General features: G+C 42.1%; 2 protein-coding genes across 3 annotated transcripts; one reads left to right on the forward strand and one right to left on the reverse strand.

Moving 5' to 3' along the window:
• Window positions 1–223: 223 nt before the first annotated feature.
• Window positions 224–16156, forward strand: LOC117352006 (nitric oxide synthase-interacting protein-like). Of its 2 annotated transcripts, XR_004537551.1 has the most exons (9): window positions 224–535; window positions 878–1022; window positions 11894–11975; window positions 12816–12957; window positions 13300–13444; window positions 14132–14213; window positions 15054–15195; window positions 15538–15682; window positions 16089–16156. XR_004537551.1 is itself a non-coding variant. In XM_033927963.1 (3 exons), the coding sequence occupies exons 1-3, from the start codon at window positions 11799–11801 to the stop codon at window positions 13853–13855; spliced, it is 324 nt and encodes a 107-aa protein (XP_033783854.1). In that variant the 5' UTR covers window positions 11778–11798; the 3' UTR covers window positions 13856–13907. The 2 variants fall into 2 exon arrangements, 1 of the variants encoding a protein (XP_033783854.1); XM_033927963.1 differs by lacking the exons at window positions 224–535; window positions 878–1022; window positions 13300–13444; ... (2 more) ...; window positions 15538–15682; window positions 16089–16156 and adding an exon at window positions 13851–13907 and having other exon boundaries at window positions 11778–11975.
• On the reverse strand, window positions 13955–23359 carry LOC117352010 (vitamin D 25-hydroxylase-like). The gene is made up of 3 exons (XM_033927968.1): window positions 23270–23359; window positions 21777–21918; window positions 13955–14237 (listed from the first exon to the last, which is right to left on the reverse strand). The coding sequence occupies exons 1-3, from the start codon at window positions 23333–23335 to the stop codon at window positions 14197–14199; spliced, it is 249 nt and encodes an 82-aa protein (XP_033783859.1). The 5' UTR covers window positions 23336–23359; the 3' UTR covers window positions 13955–14196.
• Window positions 23360–25268: the final 1909 nt, after the last annotated feature.

Consider the following 25268-nt stretch of genomic DNA (forward strand, 5'->3'; position numbering starts at 1 on the left):
TAGAAATGATAAATAGTAGTGTTCACGATAAGCCTCAAGACCTCGGTAGTGGCGCGTTTCACGTGAAGACTTTCGCCTCACAATTTGCTTGTATTGTCATTGGTCATGGAGAGAGTGTTTCAGGTCACAAATACCCCGATGTAACTTTAATATTTGAAAAACATTTATATGAGGAATAAAGTACATCGGGGTATTTGTGACCTGAAACACTCTCTCCATGCAAGCAAATTGTGAGGCGAGAGTCTTCACGTGAAACAAGTCCCTGCCAAGGTTTATTATAGGTCTGAGGACTTTATAACAGCACTGGCATCTCTGTGAGGAGACGGATGAGTTTGGGTGCTTGAGGGGGAAGGTGTCCTGGGTTACTTTTTTTCCTTCTCCTTGCCATTTCTGGCTGTGCAGGCATATGAAAAGCAGAGGAGCGAGCTGAAGACGGAGCAAGAGGAGCTGAGCAAAGCAGCCAAAGAGTCGCAAGTGAAAGGCTTTCTGGAGAAAGAAATGTCCATTGTCCTCAAACCTCTGAACCCTTTGCCAGGTACTGTGACTTAGAAAATTCAGACTATATCTTTCATGCTTGAAGCTGGCTTCGTATGCTGTCCAACATCCCGAGGGGTATCCCATATTTGTACACATGTAAACATGGGCAAATTGGCTATGTGAAAATACACCCACTCATATAGTGTGCAGGGGGTGTACGCGGTACGTAAAAAACGTACGCATTCCATGCAAGAAAATATGCTACTTGGGCGCAAAAGCGTGGGCATCCTTGCTTGTATTCGATGTGGCAATGAATCCCCTGCCTAAACAGAGCTTGATGTACAGAACTTAATTCTGCTTCTTTGATTATTTTAACTCGTAGTTCCTCTTTATTTTCCAGATTGAAAATGGCCAGTGCAAAAGTCTGCTTTAGTCAGCGAAGAGCCTGTCAATTCTTGCTTTTTTGGGAGTTATATTGTATGGCAGCAGTGTGTGTGTTTGTGTACTCTTTAGCTCACACCTTTTCAATAGTCGCTCAAAACAAGGTAACATAGTAAATGACAGCAGATAGAGACCCAAATGGTCCTTTTGCTTAGATATTTCTTGGCCAGAAACCCAGAGCTCTGCCTGGTAGTGTGCTTAACCGTGCACATCTGCCCTGTACTGGCCTTAGTTCTTCAATATATACCATTATTTTCTGATTAGAGATCTTCTGCTTCTTTGAACTCTGTCACCGTTTTCCTCTCCACCACCTCCCTCGGGAGCGCATTCCATGCATCGATTAAAGATGAATTTCCTACCATTATTCTTGAGTCTACCACCCCTCAACCTCAAATTATGTCCTCTGGTTTTACCATTTTCCTTTCTCTGGAAAAGATTTTGTTCTACGTTAATACCTTTCAAGTATTTGAACGTCTGAATCATATCTCCCCTGTCCCTCCTTTCCCCTAGGGTAAACATATTCAGGACTTCCAGTCTCTCCTCATACGTCTTTTGCCGCAAACCTCCTACCATTCTCTGGACCGCTTCAAGTCTTCTTATGTCCTTTGCCAGATACAGTCTCCACAATTGAACACAATACTCCAAGTGTGGCCTCACCAACAACCCGTCCAAGGGCATCAACACCTTCTTCTGCAACAGAGTAGACACGCCGGATGGTGTGAAGGACCTGGCGAAGCTTGAAGAATGGTTTGAAATTTGGCAGCTAAAATTTAATGCTAAGAAATGCAAGGTCATGCATTTGGGCTGCAAAAAACAGAGGGAACGGTACAGTTTATTGGGGAAAGAACTTATGCGCACGACGGAAGAGGGGGATTTGGGCGTGATTGTATGTGATAATGTTAAGATGTCATAAATCACCACTTAAATTATTATTGTGAAATTCACTATCCACCTGATACAATGCGCTGTCGCAGAAAATTCAAATATAATCTTCTGACACAATATTTTTGAGATTAACTGGGATCTCAAGTGCTCACAGCCATAGTATTGACGTATATTTCAAAATCAATGGCCGATACCGTGAGCTATCATTGAACCCTTATGTAATCTCTATGCATTCTATTGTGTCTACTTTTTTCTTTTTCCTTTTATAGTTTTTCCTTTTATAAAATATATAAATTATTTGTTTTACTTTCCCATATAGTGTGAAACCACTTATCTTATTTTCTTTCTTAGTGTTTCTCTTGATGTTCGTTCACTTCAATATTTTATTCTCACTTCCTTCATTGGATATTGTATTTTACTTTCTTTCTACGGAAGATCTCCGTTTCGCACCCAAATTTTAATGTGGGGCTTCGTCAGGAAAGCGATAACATTCACTATAGAAAAAGCAAATTTCATTAATATTCACTTTAAAAACGGGTACACCCTTAATTCTTACCTATTTATATTAATGTTTTAATACTTTGCGCTAAACTTGGTGATATGGTGATAGCCATTGGGGATAATTTTTCCTTATTCTACAATTTTTACATCATATATATTATATTATAATTCTTCTTGAAAAATAGAGGTTATCCAGGTAGGGAAATAAAAAAGTCTTATCGCAGGGCGAAGCACAATCATCCTGAATGGCTTTTGCAACCTTCGAGGCTAGAAGTTTCCAGTGCTCAGGAAAACAGGGGGGACTATAATATAAATAAGGAAGTGTCCACATTCATACTTAGATACAATTCTGAATCTGAACATGTAGCCAGAGTGATTCGGAACCATTGGCGAATAGTGCAACGTAGTCCTTGCTTTGAAAACACTAAACTACGGTTAACCTACACTCGAGGTAGAAATTTGAGGGAACACCTTAGATATAAAGTAGATAAAAAACAACCAAATGTAGAACGAAGAGGGTTTCATTCACAATGTGGTGCATGCCAGATCTGTCAATTAACAATTCAAGGCAGTGTATTTGAACATCCAAGAAATCACAGGCAATATACCCTACAATATATGACTACATGTAAGTCAGATCATGTAGTATATATTATTACATGTCCCTGCCAGAAAATTTATGTAGGGAAAACAACTAGGCGGTTGAATGTACGAATGGCGGAACATAAGTCTTGTTTGAAACATCAAAGAAAAGAAGCCCCACTAGTAGCCCATTGCATGCAATATAATCACGATTTTCAACAGCTAAAATGTATGGTAATTGATAAAATTGAAACATCAGTACGAGGAGGAGATAGGGGGAGAAAGCTGCTACAGGCAGAACAAAGGTGGATTGAGCGTTTGGGTAGCCTACAACCCCAAGGGCTGAATATAGCCATTAACTGGCAAACCTTTTTTTGAAAGAAAAACTAGAAGCAAATGAGAAAAATGTTTATAAGTGTAAATGAGAAGTGAGTTTTATATATATAAAAATAAGGATTGCTAGTTATAATGAAGGACAGTAAAATTTCGTTTGATTCGGTTCATCTCAGTCAAATTTGAATGACGTCATGACGTACGTTTAGGGGGTGGAGTCTAAGTAGGGCCGTGGCTTCTCTGGTTTCACCGGATGTGATGTCAGACGCCACCGATAAGTTTTAAATAAGAAAGAGTCAGAGCCTGGCGCATTCTCCGATTGATAGTAGCTGGGTATGGAGACCAAGAAGAAGTCTCTTAGAATTGCTGTGAGACCCCAGTCTAAAGAATCTTCATTTCATGTCATGATCATAAGCGAGGTAGGCGAAAAGGCTATTTTGAGTAGAAGGGGGTATAGAGGATATATGTGTGTTATGGAGGGGTGGATTCTTGTGTCTGTAACACAGCGTGTTATATATTAGATAATATAAGGCAGAAGGAAGTTTAAAACATTATGCAAAGAAGAATTATAGTATAATATATATGATGTAAAAATTGTAGAATAAGGAAAAATTGTCCCCAATGGCTATCACCATATCACCAAGTTTAGCGCAAAGTATTAAAACATTAATATAAATAGGTAAGAATTAAGGGTGTACCCGTTTTTAAAGTGAATATTAATGAAATTTGCTTTTTCTATAGTGAATGTTATCGCTTTCCTGACGAAGCCCCACATTAAAATTTGGGTGCGAAACGGAGATCTTCCGTAGAAAGAAAGTAAAATACAATATCCAATGAAGGAAGTGAGAATAAAATATTGAAGTGAACGAACATCAAGAGAAACACTAAGAAAGAAAATAAGATAAGTGGTTTCACACTATATGGGAAAGTAAAACAAATAATTTATATATTTTATAAAAGGAAAAACTATAAAAGAAAAAAGGAAAAAGAAAAATGTAGACACAATAGAATGCATAGAGATTACATAAGGGTTCAATGATAGCTCACGGTATCGGCCATTGATTTTGAAATATACGTCAATACTATGGCTGTGAGCACTTGAGATCCCAGTTAATCTCAAAAATATTGTGTCAGAAGATTATATTTGAATTTTGTGCGACAGCGCATTGTATCAGGTGGATAATGTTAAGGTGGCCAAACAGGTTGAAAAGGTGACGGCGAAAGCTAGAAGGTTGTTAGGTTGCATAGGGAGAGGCACGGCCAGTAGGAAAAAAGGGGGTATTGATGCCTTTGAATAAGGCTCTTTTGAGATCTCATTTAGAATATTGTGTACCATTCTGGAGGCCGCACCTTCAAATAGATGTAAAAAGTATTGAGTCGGTCCAGAGGAAGGCTACTAAAATGGTATGTGGTCTTCGTGATAAGGCGTATGGGGACAGACAATCTGTATACTTTGGAGGAAAGGCGGGAGAGGGGACATATGATAGAAATGTTTAAATACCTATGTAATATAAATGTGCATGAGTCGAGTTTCTTTCATTTGAAAGGAAACTCTGCAATGAGAGGGCATAGGATGACGTTAAGAGGTGATAGGCTCTGGAGTAATCTAAGGAAATACTTTTTTACAGAAAGGGTGGTAGATATATGGAACAGTCTCCCAGAAGAGGTGGCGGAGACAGAGACTGTGTCTTAATTCAAAAGGGCCTGGGATAGGCACGTGGGATCTCTCAGAGAGAGAAAGCGATAATGCATAACGCAGATGGGCAGACTAGATGGGCCATTTGGCCTTTATCTGGCATCATGTTTTTATGCTAATTATCCCGGAACCACAACCCTCAGAATTTTCTGATTCTGGACATGTTATGTCAGGCAACAATGATATACATCTTGGTTTAATGGGTTCGATATATTTATTATTATGATTATGCCAGTTCATTCATCTGCCACTCTTGAGGAGGGCAGTGGATAGGAAATGAGGCACTTATACGCCCCTTTTCCACCCCAAATATTCTGTGACATGCTTCTTCTCAGGAGGCACCAGCCCAAGGTCCTGTGCCTGGATAAGCTCCCTGTTAGCATTGCGAACAGAAACGGGTCAGGTGTAATGGAAATACACAGAAAAACACCTCAGCGGGACAGGATTGGCCCATCAGAGTTCCCAATATCGATTCATCTTTTATTTTTGAAATCCATTTAATCATGGATATACCCTCTCTAAAAATACGTAACAGCATGATGTTCTTCCGAGGAACTGGTACTCTTCTCCAAACTCCAGGAGCATCGGGTGCACATTCCCATCCATTCTGCTTAGGCTCCCACCGCCCTGAAGACCTGGTGCTACTGCTGTCCAGCCCAGGAAAGCTTTTAGCCTCATTAGCTAAGAGACGGTGATGTCCTGTATGACCCAGTTCAAATGCAGTGGAAACACAGGAATATTCAAAGTCTCCATCCCTCTCTGGATTAGTTAACGAATGGATCCAGTCCACCTTTTATCCCCACTGAATGCCATGCTGATTGCCTCAAGACAAAGCAGTGGACAATTAGAACAAGTCTCTGCACGCAGTGGGATAAAATTCAGGACTGAATCAGTTTGGTCGACCTGGGATGGAGCAGCAAATCCACGGTCATTTGAGACTCGCTAGACCAGCCCTCAGGATGGCTACTGAAGCAGCCTGTGCTGTGTAGAAGCTGTGGAGCAGGGGTCTCCAAAGTCCCTCCTCGAGCGCCGAATCCAGTCAGGTTTTCGGGATTTCCCCAATGAATATGCACTGAAAGTATTACATGCACATAGATCTCATGGATATTCATTGGGGGATTCCCGAAAACCTGACTTGATTCGGCCCTCGAGGAGAGACTTTGGAGACCCCTGCTGTGGAGTCTTCCCTAGAAGCTGGTATGCGATCCCAGGGCTACCAAGTTTCCCAGTTCCAGGCTGGAGCCTTTTTGGCCAGTCCTGGTTTTGAACCTCCATCCTAACGCACTATGGGATTCGTAGTCCCTGCTTTTACCCACTGAACTTTGTGCTGAAAATCAAAGATATCAAGGATAAGGCTGTCAGAAACCCAGAACGGACCTATGATCTCCCTTCTGGAACTGGGCAATTTGGCAGTTGTGGCACAATGCCTCCAAAATACATGTCTCTAAGATGTTATAAGCAAGGAGTTAATATACTGAACATTTGTCATCCTTCTAATATAATTATAATACACATGTTGAACATATAACTTTTAAATGTGCTAAAAGTCATAAGTATAAAGACACTGCAGAGAAACTTGTTAAATATTCTGAATGTGCTATGCATTTTAGGCATGCTTTGTTTCTGCAATATCATATAAAGACACATATTTGCATGCTTAATTGATAAATGTCAATATTGTACTTGATTTAAGATTTGAAATGAATAAAGATTAAAAAAATAAAATAAAATAGACACATACTGAAGAGATACCTTTTAAATGTTCTGAATGTGATAAATATAAAGACACTGAAGAAAAACCTTTTAAATGTTCTAAAAGTTATAAGTATAAAGACACTGAAGAGTAATCCGTTAAATGTTCTGAATGTGATATGCATTTCAGGCATGCTTTGTTTCTGCAATATCACATAAATACACATACTGAAGGGAAACCACTTTAATGTTCTGAATGTAATAAGTATAAATATAATGAAGAGAAACCTTTTAAATGGTATGAATGTGATAAGTCCTGTAAGACCCTGTTCAAATGCAATGGAAACACAAGAATATTCAAAGTCTCCATCCCTCTCTGGATTAGTTAACGAATGTATCCAGTCCACCTTTTATCGCCACTGAATGCCAGTCTGATTTCCTCAAGACAAAGCAGTAGACAGTTAGAACAAGTCCCTGCAAGTAGTGGGATAAAATTCAGGACTGAATGAGTTTGGTCGACCTGAGATTGAGCAGCAAATCCAAGGTCATTTGAGACTCGCTAGACCAACCCTCAGGATGGCTGTGCAGAAGCTGTGGAGTCTTCCCTAAAGGCTGGTAAGCGACCCCCCAGGGCTACCAAGTTTCCCAGTTCCAGGCTGGAGCCTTTTTGGCCAGTCCTGGTTTTGAACCTCCATCCTAACGCACTATGGGATTCGTAGTCCCTGCTTTTACCCACTGAACTTTGTGCTGAAAATCAAAGAGATCAAGGATAAGGCTGTCATAAACCCAGAACTGACCTATGATCTCCCTTCTGGATCTGGGCAATTTGGCAGTTGTGGCACAATGCCTCCAAAATACATGTCTCTAAGATGTTATAAGCAAGGAGTTAATATACTGAATATTTGTCATCCTTCTACTGCCCTTTGTATGTTTTAATAGATAAGCGAGAGGTAAAAATAAATTCCAGAATGTTTAAGGTAGAAGACCTCCAGCTAGCTGGCCGGTCTGAGGAGGGACAGAGAAGGTGGGGTGCAGTGAACATTGCTGTAAATTTATATCAATGATTAAGCGATTATACCTGTATTCTGAGGAATGGCCACAGGAGGACAGCACTGAGCTATTAAATGTAATTGGCGCCCTCCTGTGGCGCTATCCAGAATAACACCTATAAATCTAAGATTTGAAATCCAGCACAAAATTTCTTTAGATGCATTTTGTTTTTATTTATATATTTATTTATTTGGTTGCTTAGCCCATCCTCCCAAAAGAGCCCAGAATGGGTTACAGATCAGCATACATAGTATAATTAAATAACTGCATAGCACAGACAGATACTCTTACAAAGAATGTTGTTAATTTTCCTGGGAACAGTATTTCAGATGCATTCAGGTAACAATTTAGAAGTCAGAGTCTATGATTGCAGTCCAGTTCATGTGGGGATTTAAATACACAGGCGGTCCCTGCTCAGAAGTGCTGACAATCTAATTTAGACTGTAAGGAGAAGGAGAAGTATAAGTGGGAGAAAACGTGATGCAGCCTCCCATCAGCCCACTGGTTGTTTGAATTTTAAATCCAAAACAAGGCTGGAGAAGTATAAGGAAGAGAAAAAGCGAATAAGTTTTTGTCAGTCCATTGGTGTGCTAGAGGGAAGGTTTGTTACCTTTCACCAAAGAGTCCTGGGTTCAACTCCCATCCCTGCATGTTTGGTTTTTTAAATTAAGGAAGGAGAAGTATAAAGGGGAGAAAACGTGATCTACTCTTCATCAGTTCTTTGGTGGACTAGAGGAAAGCTTTGTTACCTGGTACCAAAGAGTATTGGGTTCAACTCCCCTTACTGGCTGTTTGAATTTTAATTCCAAATCAAGGAATGAGAAGTATAAAAGGGAGAAAAGGTGACCCCACCTTCATCAATCCAGTGGTGGACTAGAGGGATGCTTTGTTACCTTGTATTAAAGAGTCCTGGGTTTGTGCCAGGATGTTTGAATTTTAAATCCAATCAAGGAAGGAGAAGTATAAAGGGGAGAAAAGGTGACCCATCCTTCATCTGCCCAGTGGTAGACGAGAGGAAAGGTTTGTTACCTTTTTACCAAAGAGTCCTGTGCTCAACTCCCCTGACTGGCTGTTTGAATTTTAAATCCAAATCATGTAAGGAGAAGTTATAGATGTTGATAACTCCCCCACAAAAAGTTATCTGCAAAGCAGCACCTGGTAACTGGGAAAAGTTGTGCTGATTGAGGGCAATTATCTGGACAAATTATTATAAATCACCTCAGTGCTTCTCAGGTAATGCCACGGTGGTCTGTGGGCAGAGTGAGAGGTTTCCCCAGTGTTACTCAGTTACCAGAGGGTCTTTTTTTATATATTCATAACCACATAACTACCCAGATATAGGGTTAAGACAATAAAAAGAAGTTTCTAAGTGTATTTGAATATCACTAGCTCTGTCTGCCTCTCTGGATAAATACACTGACTGTGTTTAATCTACTGTGGTAGGATTTACAAAAAAAAAAAACTCAAACAAAATACTGATCACCTCAGCTGTTCATCTTTTTCCCATGATTTGTTGCAGTATACCTAAAGTATAAAAAAAATAAAAATAAAAAAAGATCTCAAGTGATGGGATTATTCTCCAATCCAAGGCTCTCCACTGATGTTCTGTACAGTCTGAGATAAGCGCAGAGGATTCGTAGGTGTGAGGGTTTAAAGTCTGGGATTAGTACAGGGATTCAGGAAGAAGCTATTGGTTCAGAGACCAATTTACCAAAAACTGAAAAAAAGCACAATGTTACATTAGCTGTTAGTGAGCCAAACTTCATCAGTTCCTGTGATGGACTAGAGGAAAGGTTTGCTACCCTCTACCAAAAAGATCTGGGTTCGAGTCCAATCCCTGCCTAGTTGTTTGAATTTTTTAAATTCATATCAGGGAATGAGAGATATAAGAGGGAGAAAAATTATCATCATTACATGAAGCAGCTGGTGGCTGTGGGTGGGTGTGAAGCAGCTTAAAGGTTGTGGGTTTAAATCCCCTATTTCATGAGTTATTGGAATGTGAAACCAGAATGATGGGAGGAGAGGTATAAGGGGGAGAAAAAGTGAAGCCATTCTCACCAGTCCAATCGTGGAGTAGAGGTAAGTTTATTACCTTGTAGCAAAGAGTCCTGGGTTCAACACCCTGTCCCCGGCTGTTTGATTTTTAAATCCAAATGAAGGAAGAAGAAATATAAGGAGAAGAAAAAGTCCTGGGTTAAATTCCCCTGACTGGCTGAATTTTAAATCTAAATCAAGAAAGGAGACCTATAAGGAGGAAGAAAAATTGAGTTAACCATCACCAGTCCAGTTGTGGACTAGAGGAAAATTTGTTACCTTACAGAACAGGGTTCTGGGTTGAACTCCCCTGATGGCTGTTTGAATTTTAAATCCAAATAAAGTAAGGAGAAATATAAGAAGAGCAAAAGTGAGCGGGGTTTCATCAGTCCATTGGTGGACTAGAGGAATTCTTTGTTACCTTGCACCAAAGGGTCCTGGGTTCGACTCCTGTGTCAGGATTTTTGCATTTCTAATCCAAATCAAGGAAGGAGAAGTATAAGGTGGAGAAAAAGAGAGCCAAACTTCATCAGTCCAGTGGTGGACTAGAGGAAATCTTTGCTACCTTGTACCAAAGTGTCCTGGGTTCGACTCCCGTGCTAGGATTTTGTATTTTAAATCCAAATCAAGGAAGAAGTATAAGGTGGAGAAAAAGAGATCTCAAACTTCATCAGTCCAGTGGTGGACTAGAGGAAAGCTTTGCTACCTTGCACCAAAGAGTCCTGGGTTCGACTCCCATGCTAGGATGTTTGTATTTTAAAATCCAAATCAAGGAAGGAGAAGTATAAGGGGGAGAAAAAGTGTTTCAACCTTCGTCAGTCCAGTGGTGGACTAGAGGAAAGCTTTGCTACCTTGCACCAAAGAGTCCTGGGTTTGACTCCCGTGCTAGGATGTTTGTATTTTAAAATCCAAATCAAGGAAGGAGAAGTATAAGGGGGAGAAAAAGTGTTTCAACCTTCGTCAGTCCAGTGGTGGACTAGAGGAAAGCTTTGCTACCTTGCACCAAAGAGTCCTGGGTTCGACTCCCGTGCTAGGATGTTTGTATTTTAAAATCCAAATCAAAGCATGAAAGGTTTAAAGTTAAGAAACCGAAAGCATCTAGTACCTGCCTCACTGGTGGCTCAATGGATAAAGCACTTCCACTTGATACAGGAGATCGTGGGTTCGAGTCCAGCTTAGCCCAGAGGCTAGGTGGGACCAGAGCTGGTAAGTAGATGGGTTGAAGGGGGGGTTTGTCAGAAACTAGGTGGAAACAGAGAAAGAGGTTAGATAGATCCTGAAGAGGTGGGGGGGGACTAGGCAGAGCAGGGGTAGGAGGGGCTGGGTATCTCTGTGTTTTAAGTATACTTCATGAAAATTAATAACCTTTGCTACTTTTTACTATGAATGGACTACATTTGAGTAAAACTACCCTCTTCTCTACGAGCAGTATCAACCCCTACTCCTTAGCTGAGACTTGAACCCTCAGTCTCCTGTTACTAACCCAGCACACAACTCTTTAAACATCAAGAGCTTTTCAGAACTTATAGTTATCCATTTCTAGGTTCAAATCCTAGCAGTTGACACAGACAAAAAAAAAAAAAAAGATTTGAACCCTTAACTTCCTCTTACCCTCTTCTCTTGAACCCTCAGCCTCTCCTCTTGGAGCAGTGTCAGCCCTACTCCTTAGCTGAGGTTTGAACCCTCAACCTCCGGTTACTAACCCAGCACTCAACCGTTGAGCTAGCCAGGTGTTCACACTAAGAGCTTTTCGGAACTTATATTTATCCTTTTCTTTGTTCAAATCCTAGTAGTTGACACAAAATAGAGTTGAACCTACTCCTTACCTGAGGCTCGAACCCTGAGCCTCCAGTTGCTAACCCAGCACACAACCCTTGAGCCAACCAGGTTTTCACAGCAGGAATTTTTCGGAACTTATATTTATCCTTTTCTGGGATCAAATCCTAGTAGTTGTCCAACAAACATCAAAATAGAGTCTAATGTTGGCATAGCAGTACCAGAGGGATGATCCAGTGGTGACTGTGAGTACTGCACGTTAGAAACAATTATTCAGGTTCAAGTGGATGATAGAAGTGAATGCATGTGAGGCCTCTGGCAGGTGTTTTAAATGGACCATCAAGTAGACTTATCTCCTGTTTTGTTAGGCTTGTGTGATGGTGGTGTGATGACTGGTGGAACATTCTCTTATCTTCCTTTCCTTAGCCCTGACGGTTACATCTATGAGAAGGAAGCAATCCTGGAATACATTTTGCACCAGAAGAAGGAGATTACCCTGCAGCTGAAGGTACGTTGGCCATGGTTGATTTTCCTAGAGGGCAAAATTAGTGGCGTGTTATTAGACAAGCTGTGAGGACTCTTGCCGATGTGAATGCTGAGAACTAGAAAGAGAAAGTTTGGCTGTGTGAGGGATCGCTATTGAAAAGCACCGATGCAGTTGGCTGGGGTAGGGGAGAGTTTAGGTTTTACCCACATAAGGCATGAACACATGAATGAGCTTTCAGTGGGGGTATTCTCATACCTGCTTGAAACCTGCCGCATCTCTGGGAGGATCATAAGCGAGGGCTCAGAGTCACAATTTCAGAAATCCCAGCGCTATTGTAAAGTCCTCTTACTTGTGATGTCCTGTCCTGTCTGTCTGTCCAAATTAGATTGTCAGCTCTTCTGAGCAGGGGCTGTCTATTGAATGTTAAATGTACAGCGCTGCATACGCCTTTCAGCGCTATAGAAATGATAAATAGTAGTGTTCACGATAAGCCTCAAGACCTCGGTAGTGGCGCGTTTCACGTGAAGACTTTCGCCTCACAATTTGCTTGTATTGTCATTGGTCATGGAGAGAGTGTTTCAGGACACAAATACCCCGATGTAACTTTAATATTTGAAAAACATTTATATGAGGAATAAAGTACATCGGGGTATTTGTGACCTGAAACACTCTCTCCATGCAAGCAAATTGTGAGGCGAGAGTCTTCACGTGAAACAAGTCCCTGCCAAGGTTTATTATAGGTCTGAGGACTTTATAACAGCACTGGCATCTCTGTGAGGAGACGGATGAGTTTGGGTGCTTGAGGGGGAAGGTGTCCTGGGTTACTTTTTTTCCTTCTCCTTGCCATTTCTGGCTGTGCAGGCATATGAAAAGCAGAGGAGCGAGCTGAAGACGGAGCAAGAGGAGCTGAGCAAAGCAGCCAAAGAGTCGCAAGTGAAAGGCTTTCTGGAGAAAGAAATGTCCATTGTCCTCAAACCTCTGAACCCTTTGACCGCATTGCCAGGTACTGTGACTTAGAAAATTCAGACTATATCTTTCATGCTTGAAGCTGGCTTCGTATGCTGTCCAACATCCCGAGGGGTATCCCATATTTGTACACATGTAAACATGGGCAAATTGGCTATGTGAAAATACACCCACTCATATAGTGTGCAGGGGGTGTACGCGGTACGTAAAAAACGTACGCATTCCATGCAAGAAAATATGCTACTTGGGCGCAAAAGCGTGGGCATCCTTGCTTGTATTCGATGTGGCAATGAATCCCCTGCCTAAACAGAGCTTGATGTACAGAACTTAATTCTGCTTCTTTGATTATTTTAACTCGTAGTTCCTCTTTATTTTCCAGATTGAAAATGGCCAGTGCAAAAGTCTGCTTTAGTCAGCGAAGAGCCTGTCAATTCTTGCTTTTTTGGGAGTTATATTGTATGGCAGCAGTGTGTGTGTTTGTGTACTCTTTAGCTCACACCTTTTCAATAGTCGCTCAAAACAAGGTAACATAGTAAATGACAGCAGATAGAGACCCAAATGGTCCTTTTGCTTAGATATTTCTTGGCCAGAAACCCAGAGCTCTGCCTGGTAGTGTGCTTAACCGTGCACATCTGCCCTGTACTGGCCTTAGTTCTTCAATATATACCATTATTTTCTGATTAGAGATCCTCTGCTTCTTTGAACTCTGTCACCGTTTTCCTCTCCACCACCTCCCTCGGGAGCGCATTCCATGCATCGATTAAAGATGAATTTCCTACCATTATTCTTGAGTCTACCACCCCTCAACCTCAAATTATGTCCTCTGGTTTTACCATTTTCCTTTCTCTGGAAAAGATTTTGTTCTACGTTAATACCTTTCAAGTATTTGAACGTCTGAATCATATCTCCCCTGTCCCTCCTTTCCCCTAGGGTAAACATATTCAGGACTTCCAGTCTCTCCTCATACGTCTTTTGCCGCAAACCTCCTACCATTCTCTGGACCGCTTCAAGTCTTCTTATGTCCTTTGCCAGATACAGTCTCCAAAATTGAACACAATACTCCAAGTGTGGCCTCACCAACAACCCATCCAAGGGCATCAACACCTTCTTCTGCAAATGGACCATCAAGTAGACTTATCTCCTGTTTTGTTAGGCTTGTGTGATGGTGGTGTGATGACTGGTGGAACATTCTCTTATCTTCCTTTCCTTAGCCCTGACGGTTACATCTATGAGAAGGAAGCAAACCTGGAATACATTTTGCACCAGAAGAAGGAGATTACCCTGCAGCTGAAGGTACGTTGGCCATGGTTGATTTTCCTAGAGGGCAAAATTAGTGGCGTGTTATTAGACAAGCTGTGAGGACTCTTGCCGATGTGAATGCTGAGAACTAGAAAGAGAAAGTTTGGCTGTGTGAGGGATTGCTATTGAAAAGCACCGATGCAGTTGGCTGGGGTAGGGGAGAGTTTAGGTTTTACCCACATAAGGCATGAACACATGAATGAGCTTTCAGTGGGGGTATTCTCATACCTGCTTGAAACCTGCCGCATCTCTGGGAGGATCATAAGCGAGGGCTCAGAGTCACAATTTCAGAAATCCCATAGCTATTGTAAAGTCCTCTTACTTGTGATGTCCTGTCCTGTCTGTCTGTCCAAATTAGATTGTCAGCTCTTCTGAGCAGGGGCTGTCTATTGAATGTTAAATGTACAGCGCTGCATACGCCTTTCAGCGCTATAGAAATGATAAATAGTAGTGTTCACGATAAGCCTCAAGACCTCGGTAGTGGCGCGTTTCACGTGAAGACTTTCGCCTCACAATTTGCTTGTATTGTCATTGGTCATGGAGAGAGTGTTTCAGGTCACAAATACCCCGATGTAACTTTAATATTTGAAAAACATTTATATGAGGAATAAAGTACATCGGGGTATTTGTGACCTGAAACACTCTCTCCATGCAAGCAAATTGTGAGGCGAGAGTCTTCACGTGAAACAAGTCCCTGCCAAGGTTTATTATAGGTCTGAGGACTTTATAACAGCACTGGCATCTCTGTGAGGAGACGGATGAGTTTGGGTGCTTGAGGGGGAAGGTGTCCTGGGTTACTTTTTTTCCTTCTCCTTGCCATTTCTGGCTGTGCAGGCATATGAAAAGCAGAGGAGCGAGCTGAAGACGGAGCAAGAGGAGCTGAGCAAAGCAGCCAAAGAGTCGCAAGTGAAAGGCTTTCTGGAGAAAGAAATGTCCATTGTCCTCAAACCTCTGAACCCTTTGACCGCATTGCCAGGTACTGTGACTTAGAAAATTCAGACTATATCTTTCATGCTTGAAGCTGGCTTCGTATGCTGTCCAACATCCCGAGGGGTATCCCATATTTGTACACATGTAAACATGGGCAAATTGGCTATGTGAAAATACACCCACTCATATAGTGTGCAGGGGGTGTACGCGGTACGTAAAAAACGTACGCATTCCATGCAAGAAAATATGCTACTTGGGCGCAAAAGCGTGGGCATCCTTGCTTGTATTCGATGTGGCAATGAATCCCCTGCCTAAACAGAGCTTGATGTACAGAACTTAATTCTGCTTCTTTGATTATTTTAACTCGTAGTTCCTCTTTATTTTCCAGATTGAAAATGGCCAGTGCAAAAGTCTGCTTTAGTCAGCGAAGAGCCTGTCAATTCTTGCTTTTTTGGGAGTTATATTGTATGGCAGCAGTGTGTGTGTTTGTGTACTCTTTAGCTCACACCTTTTCAATAGTCGCTCAAAACAAGGTAACATAGTAAATGACAGCAGATAGAGACCCAAATGGTCCTTTTGCTTAGATATTTCTTGGCCAGAAACCCAGAGCTCTGCCTGGTAGTGTGCTTAACCGTGCACATCTGCCCTGTACTGGCCTTAGTTCTTCAATATATACCATTATTTTCTGATTAGAGATCCTCTGCTTCTTTGAACTCTGTCACCGTTTTCCTCTCCACCACCTCCCTCGGGAGCGCATTCCATGCATCGATTAAAGATGAATTTCCTACCATTATTCTTGAGTCTACCACCCCTCAACCTCAAATTATGTCCTCTGGTTTTACCATTTTCCTTTCTCTGGAAAAGATTTTGTTCTACGTTAATACCTTTCAAGTATTTGAACGTCTGAATCATATCTCCCCTGTCCCTCCTTTCCCCTAGGGTAAACATATTCAGGACTTCCAGTCTCTCCTCATACGTCTTTTGCCGCAAACCTCCTACCATTCTCTGGACCGCTTCAAGTCTTCTTATGTCCTTTGCCAGATACAGTCTCCATAATTGAACACAATACTCCAAGTGTGGCCTCACCAACAACCCGTCCAAGGGCATCAACACCTTCTTCTGCAACAGAGTAGACACGCCGGATGGTGTGAAGGACCTGGCGAAGCTTGAAGAATGGTTTGAAATTTGGCAGCTAAAATTTAATGCTAAGAAATGCAAGGTCATGCATTTGGGCTGCAAAAAACAGAGGGAACGGTACAGTTTATTGGGGAAAGAACTTATGCGCACGACGGAAGAGGGGGATTTGGGCGTGATTGTATGTGATAATGTTAAGGTGGCCAAACAGGTTGAAAAGGTGACGGCGAAAGCTAGAAGGTTGTTAGGTTGCATAGGGAGAGGCACGGCCAGTAGGAAAAAAGGGGGTATTGATGCCTTTGAATAAGGCTCTTTTGAGATCTCATTTAGAATATTGTGTACCATTCTGGAGGCCGCACCTTCAAATAGATGTAAAAAGTATTGAGTCGGTCCAGAGGAAGGCTACTAAAATGGTATGTGGTCTTCGTGATAAGGCGTATGGGGACAGACAATCTGTATACTTTGGAGGAAAGGCGGGAGAGGGGACATATGATAGAAATGTTTAAATACCTATGTAATATAAATGTGCATGAGTCGAGTCTCTTTCATTTGAAAGGAAACTCTGCAATGAGAGGGCATAGGATGAAGTTAAGAGGTGATAGGCTCTGGAGTAATCTAAGGAAATACTTTTTTACAGAAAGGGTGGTAGATATATGGAACAGTCTCCCAGAAGAGGTGGCGGAGACAGAGACTGTGTCTTAATTCAAAAGGGCCTGGGATAGGCACGTGGGATCTCTCAGAGAGAGAAAGCGATAATGCATAACGCGGATGGGCAGACTAGATGGGCCATTTGGCCTTTATCTGGCATCATGTTTTTATGCTAATTATCCTGGAACCACAACCCTCAGAATTTTCTGATTCTGGACATGTTATGTCAGGCAACAATGATATACATCTTGGTTTAATGGGTTCGATATATTTATTATTATGATTATGCCAGTTCATTCATCTGCCACTCTTGAGGAGGGCAGTGGATAGGAAATGAGGCACTTATACGCCCCTTTTCCACCCCAAATATTCTGTGACATGCTTCTTCTCAGGAGGCACCAGCCCAAGGTCCTGTGCCTGGATAAGCTCCCTGTTAGCACTGCGAACAGAAACGGGTCAAGTGTAATGGAAATACACAGAAAAACACCTCAGCGGGTCAGGATTGGCCCATCAGAGTTCCCAATATCGATTCATCTTTTATTTTTGAAATCCATTTAATCATGGAAATACCCTCTCTTAAAATACGTAACAGCATGATGTTCTTCCGAGGAACTGATACTCTTCTCCAAACTCCAGGAGCGTCGGGTGCACATTCCCATCCCTTCTGCTTAGGCTCCCACCGCCCTGAAGACCTGGTGCTACTGCTGTCCAGCCCAGGGAAGCTTTTAGCCTCATTAGCTAAGAGACGGTGATGTCCTGTATGACCCAGTGGTGGACTAGAGGAAAGCTTTGTTACCTTGCACCAAAGAGTCCTAAGGCGTGCTAACAGATTTAGCATGCGCTAATTGATTTAGCTCATGCTAACGATTAGTGTGCGCTAAATGCTAGCGCGTCTGTAGAATACAATAGGCGTGTTAGAATTTAGCGCACGCTATATCGGCTAGCGTGCCTTCGTAAAAGAGGGGGCAAGTTAATTAAGAAACACCATTTTAAAATGAAAGAAGAAACAAACATTAACTCGTTTGTGGAATTTCCTCCTATGCGATTTAGAGGCCATGCTTTTTTAGAAAGACATGCAGCCAGATATGTATGCAGGTTGTAATGAGCACTAATTGATGTTGATAATTGGTTGGTAGAAGCCAATCATTGATGGCTCAGAGCTCGTTTAGCCAGTTAAGTTGTGCACCCTAATATGGGCACCACATAGAGAATCTGGGGTTACTAATGTGTCCTGCCCCTTAAATGTGTTTATTCAAGTCCATGGACTGAGCACTGTTTCTAATCTAATCTAATGTTTCGTCTTGTATACTGCCTCTTCCCTTAGTAAAGTTAGGGCGTGACGTAGTTCACAAAGCACTTACTAATGTACAATGAACATCAGAAAATATATTCAATTACAGGCAGTTCCCGGGTTAAGAACAGTTACGTTTTTCAAGCAGTTCTTATGCAACTCAGAACTTGTAGATTTTAAGGTTCTTGCTGCTGACATAAGAACATAAGCAGTGCCTCCGCCGGGTCAGACCACAGGTCCATCCCGCCCAGCAGTCCGCTCCCGCGGCGGCCCAAAACAAGTCAAGACCTGTCTGAATCATCACAAGGGGCTCCCTTGCCACCTTGGTTTCCCATTTAAGTCCTGCCTTCCTATCGAAGTCCTAGCCCTCCGGTCTTGCACATGCACGACCAGGTTAGTTTATACTCATTACCTGATTTACTTCCTATACTTGTGTTACCTCCCAGCTCCTCCCTCAGTATCCCACGATCCCTTTATCCCTCAGGAATCCATCCAATCCCTGTTTGAATCCTTGTACCGTATTCTGCCTGATCACTTCCTCCGGTAGCGCATTCCAAGTGTCCACGACCCTTTGGGTGAAAAAAAACTTCCTTGCATTTGTTTTGAACCTGTCTCCCTTCAGTTTCTCAGAATGTCCCCTCGTATTTGCTGTCCCCTTCAGTCTAAAGAATCTGTCCCTATCCACCCTCTCTATGCCCCTCATGATCTTGAAGGTCTCTATCATATCTCCCCTGAGCCTCCTTTTCTCCAGAGAGAAGAGCCCCAGCCTATCCAGCCTCTCGGCATATGAGCAGTGTTCCAGCCCCCTTACCAATTTCGTTGCTCTCCTTTGGACTCTCTCAAGTACCGCCATGTCCTTCTTGAGGTGCGGCGACCAATACTGAACGCAGTATTCCAAATGTGGACGCACCATCGCTCGATACAATGGCATGATGACTTCCCGTGTTCTGGTTGCTATGCCCTTCTTTATGATGCCCAGCATCCTGTTGGCTTTTTTCGAGGCTGCTGCGCACTGTGCAGATGGCTTCAGTGATGCATCCACCAGCACACCCAAGTCTCTCTCGAGTCTGCTGTCTCCCAACAATACCCCCCTTAATTTGTAGCTGAACAACGGGTTCTTTTTCCCTATATGCATGACCTTGCATTTGTCCACGTTGAAGCGCATTTGCCATTTGTTTGCCCAGTCTTCCAGCTTGTCCAGGTCCCTTTGTAGGTCCTCACACTCCTCCCTGGTCGTAACTCTGCCGCACAGTTTGGTATCGTCTGCGAATTTTATAACCTCACACTTTGCCTCCTTTTCCAGGTCATTGATGAATATGTTAAAGAGTAAAGGCCCCAGCACCGATCCCTGTGGCACACCGCTCGTGACTCCCCACCAGTCAGAATATTGACCCTTTACTCCAACCCTCTGCAGTCTTCCCGACAACCAGTGCTTGATCCATCTGTGCACATCCCCTCCCACCCCATGGTTCCACAGCTTCTTAAGTAGCCTTTCATGTGGCACCTTGTCGAAAGCCTTTTGAAAGTCGAGGTAAATGATGTCTATGGGCTCCCCATTGTCCACCCGACTGCTTATTCCCTCAAAGAAGTACAGAAGGTTTGTTAGGCACGACCTTCCCTTACAGAATCCGTGCTGGCTTGTTCTCAGTAGGCCATTCCTCTCGATGTGCTCGCAAATGCCGTCCTGACAAAAGGGCCAACTGACCCTACCAGTGTTCCATCTAAGGTACAGCATGCACAACCACACACTGTTTTTAATGTGGTCATGCATCAGTCCTGAATCTACTACAGGAGAAATTTAGGAGTCTAGGCCACTAGAAATACTGCTCAGTGAAATCAAATGAAGCCGTGACCGTGTTCTTAGCAACAATTCCAGAGCTCACATTGTGATGTCATAATGCCTCATTCCATCAATGCCTAAGAGCCATCTTTATCAGTGATGTCACAATGGCTTGATTATTCCTATACAGGCAGTCCCTGGGTTAAGAACGAGTTACGTTTTTAAAGCTGTTCTTAAGTCAGATTTGTATGTAACTCAGAACTTGTAGATTTTAAGATTCTTGCTGCTTACCTCTGCGTCCAGCTGACAAAAGGGCCACCTGTCCTTACCAGTGTTCCCTCTAAGGTTCAGCATGCACAACCACATACTGTTCTTAATGTAGCCATGCATCATTCCTGGATCAGCTACAGGAGAAGTGTAGAGTCTAGGCCACTGGAAATATTGCTCAGTGAAGAATGTTTCTATGACTCCTTGTATAAGCCTTTTTGGCTTTTATTTTAGAGTGGTGTCCTGAGGATTATTTGTTTATGTCTGTCTGATTTTATTTTTTACAGTTTTTGTGTATGCAAAATTATGTAAACCATTAGGTCTAAACAGTATAGAAATTTTTAAAATAAATAAATGAAGCCACAACCGTATTCTTACGTATTCTGTAACTCAGGGACTGCCTGTATTCTAAAAAAAAAAAAAAAAAAAGTTTGCTATAATAAAGTCTTCAATTATTCTAAAAGAGTTTGAAATAATAAAGTTTTTAAAAGTTTTTGGAAGATGTAATAAAATGTACAACCTTTTGGACTGAATAGGTCATCCCAAAATGAAGACGAATGAGAAAGAATGGGAAAAGTAAGACTTTGACTGAACCCCCTTTAATGATGGAAATGATAAAGAATGTATACAAGTTTTTTTTTCATTTAACTTGCCTTGAAAAATTCAATACCAAAGGTATAAGGAACTCAGTAGATAGGTCGTGGTAAATCTTAAAGACCATACAAGCGCATTTGAACTTAACTCTGGACTGAGGAGGAAACCAGTGAAGAGTCCTCCAAAGAGGTATGACATGTTCAAATTTTGTTTTACCAGAAATCAAGCAGGCATCCATGTTCTACATCAGCTGCAACCGCTTCAGGTTTCTTGAGTTTATGCCACAATAAACTGAATTGCAGTAATCTAATTGTGCCAATATGGTAGACTGAACAAGAATAGCAAAATGCTGATGACGTAAAGCATGAACTGACTTAAGATGAGGCATAATTAAAAAATATTTTCTGACTAAGGGCTCCTTTTACAAAGGCGCGCTAACCCCCGCTCAAGAGGAGGCGGTAGTGGCTAGCGCAGCCAGCGGTTTAGTGCGTGGTATCCCGTGCGTTAAATCGCTACCGCGCCTTCGTAAAAGGAGCCCTAAATTATTTATCTGGTGATGAAATGAAAGAGTGGAATCTAAAATAATACATAATATTCTAGAGGATTTTTCAACAAGTAATAAATCTGAAAAAATTTCATCAGGAAGATCTGTACAATCCTGACCCACACCAAAGTAATTTAGTTTTAGAAGGATTCAACTTCATCCGGAATAATGCTGTAATCTGGAAATACAGGGGCAAAAGCTAGATTGAAAAGAACTCAAGTCTGGGTTAACTTCCTGCAATATGAAAACATTGCCCACATAAGAAAGAGTACTTAATGTTGTCATATAAATGTTTGTGACATGGCTAGGAGATGAAGGGCTCACAGGAAAAAGTAATAGGAAAGGCTAGATAGAGGACATACCACATACCTCCCATTTTTGTCATCTTCTCAAACAGTGGAAGAGAGGGCCTGTCTGCAAAGACATCACTCTGATGGACCAGACATTCCTTCACGACATCATAACCATTGAGAACCACAGCCGATATCCCACCAAGATCCAGGCTAAATATCTGTAACATAGTAACATAGTAGATGACAGCAGATAAAGACCCGAATGGTCCATCCAGTCTGCCCAACCTGATTCAATTTACATTTTTTTATTTTTTTCCCAGCTATTTCTGGGCAAGAATCCAAAGCTCTACCCGGTACTGTGCTTGGGTTCCAACTGCCGAAATCTCCGTTAAAACCTACTCCAGCCCATCTCCACCCTCCCAGCCACTGAAGCCCTTCCCAGCCCATCCCCCACCAAACGGCCATACACAGACACAGACCGTGCAAGTCTGCCCACTACTGGCCTTAGTTCACTATATAATATTATTTTCTGATTCTAGATTCTCTGTGTTCATCCCACGCTTCTTTGAACTCAGTCACAGAGGTTAACATGTAAATACCATGTAAAAAGCATATTTATTTAACATATTTATTATCTGCCGAAAACCTAGGTGGCTTATAATAAAACATTCATAATCAGTTGAACAACGAACATTAAACAAATACCACATCATTTCTATCACCCATAAGCTGTAATAATGATAAAGAAGAAAGCTCACCAGCCACTGAAAAGGAGGATTTTGCTGTATCAACATAATGTACCTCTTTGCGTCTCCCCACATCTAACAACATTCAACTTTCAGATCTCAATGTACGTTCTGGCTTATATATGTGCATGATTTCATTAAAGTATCTGGGCAATTTTACCATACACTTCCCTGTCCCGATTCGCAGCTTTAGGACTCGCGATTTTGATTATTCGTGATTTCCTAAAACCGGAATCACCACCTCCCTCCCGCCTCCCAGATCTCCCTGGCCCTTACCTTATCTCGAGAAACTACGGGAACTCACGGCAGCCATTTTGGATGAGTGATCTGCACGGGGCAGGAGCGTAGGAAGACCACTCCTGCCCCATAAGACCGCTAGACCACCAGGTAAGGTCCGGGATGTCGGGGGGGGGAAGGCTGGAGGGAGGCAGGGGTGGTTAAGAACCGGCCCAAAAGTTCTTCACGAATTTTCAATATTCGCCGGCCGGCTCTGCCCCTAACCCCCGCAAATATTGAGGGAGGAGTGTATATCTATCCCCTGATGTACCAATTTTATTATCTTATATGTAAGACTGGACTGGAAGCCAGTAAAGCTTCTTCAGTATAGGTGAGATATGGTCAAAATGTGACACACCCATCAACATTCAAGCAGCAGCATTCTGTATAACCTGCAATGCATGCAGTGCCGTAGTTAAGGGGGGGAGGCGGTCTGCCTCGGGTGCCCTCTTGGTGAGTGCACCAGCACCCATCCTCCTGTCCACCCTCTCTCCTCCACCCCCACCCCCCACTACTGCGCACATGAGCTGTTTCCCTTCTCTAATACCTTTTTAATGTTGGTAGAGCAAACAGCAACCCCAACTTGCTGCTCATGCCAGCGACGGCTCTTCATCTAACATCACTTCCTGGACCGGTGCCCAGGAAATGATGTCAGAGGAAGCACCGACACTGGAACAAGCAGCAGGTCGGGGGTTGCTGCTCACGCTGTGATGCGGGAGGGGGGGGGGAAAGAGGCGTGGCAGGAGGGAGCGGGGAAGGAGTGAATGGGGGTGAAGAGATCTTTTAATATTACATGTACAAAAATAATGCTCCATCACTTTCATTGTTCTCAAAGACCACCACAAGTCGCTAAGAAGATTCCAGTTTAATATAATAAAAAGAATACTGAAAAAGAGTATTCTTTTTATTATATTAAACTGGAATGTTCTTAGATTATAATTGTAATTGTATTTAAGTGCTTTTATAGAATTATATGATTGTATTTTATTTTGCACTTACTTATGGCTTTACAATGAATAAAGAATTTATTTATTTATTTTTTAAGAATACTGAAAGCAAACTTTCTAAATCCTGCAAGTAGTAAAATGTCTGTGAAGTGCAGTATGAACAATTGCTGTAAGCAGCTCAGAGCTTAAAAGCATTTACAAACCAGTGTCTCTTGAGACAAGGGTTAAAGTATAAGCCATTTCCCAAGAACACTGCAAGGATGCGAGACAGCCAGCTATCAACAAGACAGCACTTCATGCCAAAGGACAGATTGCTTCCACTATAAGCAGGAAAAGTATAACCAAGAGTCAGAAAAAGCACTATGCTATAAACAAAACAGACTGACTCAGTAGCAGTATCACAACCCCGGAGGAGGACCCGTTGCACAAAAATTTAGCTCAGAGATATAAAACTCTGAAGAGGGAGAGGTAACCCCCTCTTAGGAAGAGTTTATCTTCCAATCATTGCTTCATAATATGTAACAAACGAGTCCAGCTCAAAGGTATAAAAGGTTCAGCTGTGTATATATCTTAATGATGATGCAATATGCATTCCAAAAGCTTTCAAAAAACAGGTAAATTTTGCATTCAGGTAGGCACTGGAATATTCAGCATTCATATAAATAAGTTTCAAAAAATACTTATCAGGGTCCCGACGCGGCCCCATTTCGGTGTGTACTTCAGGAGACCCCGTCCAACTAATTGAATTCTGCCATAGGTTAATAGCTATAAGAAATTCAAGAACAAGTTCTGAAATGCAAAAACAAAGAGTCAGGTTGCAATAGATATGGGCTAATGCATTCAAATAGCCACAAACCCATGCAAAATGTAACAAAACTTCCAGCTAACTTAAAGGACAGGAGCACAAAGATGTACATACCGTTTTGCAGTTGAAAAATCTCCGTGCTACACAAGTCGCCCGCCCCCACTTCGGCATTTAAACCGGAGAAAGGCGGGAAAACGAACGTAGCAGGCGTGATGACGTCACTGTAGCGCTGAAAAGTCAATACAGAGCAGAAAAACTTCAATACGGAGCAAATAACTTCAGATATGCCTAGCGATTGCCAGACATCTGGCGCTACAGTGACATCATCACGCCTGCTATGTTCATTTTCCCGCCTTTCTCCGGTTTAAATGCCGAAGTGGGGGCGGGCGACTTGTGTAGTACGGAGATTTTTCAACTGCAAAACGGTATGTACATCTTTGTGCTCCTGTCCTTTAAGTTAGCTGGAAGTTTTGTTACATTTTGCATGGGTTTGTGGCTATTTGAATGCATTAGCCCATATCTATTGCAATCTGACTCTTTGTTTTTGCATTTCAGAACTTGTTCTTGAATTTCTTATAGCTATTAACCTATGGCAGAATTCAATTAGTTGGACGGGGTCTCCTGAAGTAGACACCGAAACGGGGCCACGTCGGGACCTTGATAAGTATTTTTTGAAACTTATTTATATGAATGCTGAATATTCCAGTGCCTACCTGAATGCAAAATTTACCTGTTTTTTGAAAGCTTTTGGAATGCATATTGCATCATCATTAAGATATATACACAGCTGAACC

This window comes from Geotrypetes seraphini, chromosome 19, assembly GCF_902459505.1.
Source record: "Geotrypetes seraphini chromosome 19, aGeoSer1.1, whole genome shotgun sequence".
In the NCBI taxonomy this organism is placed as follows: domain Eukaryota; kingdom Metazoa; phylum Chordata; class Amphibia; order Gymnophiona; family Dermophiidae; genus Geotrypetes; species Geotrypetes seraphini.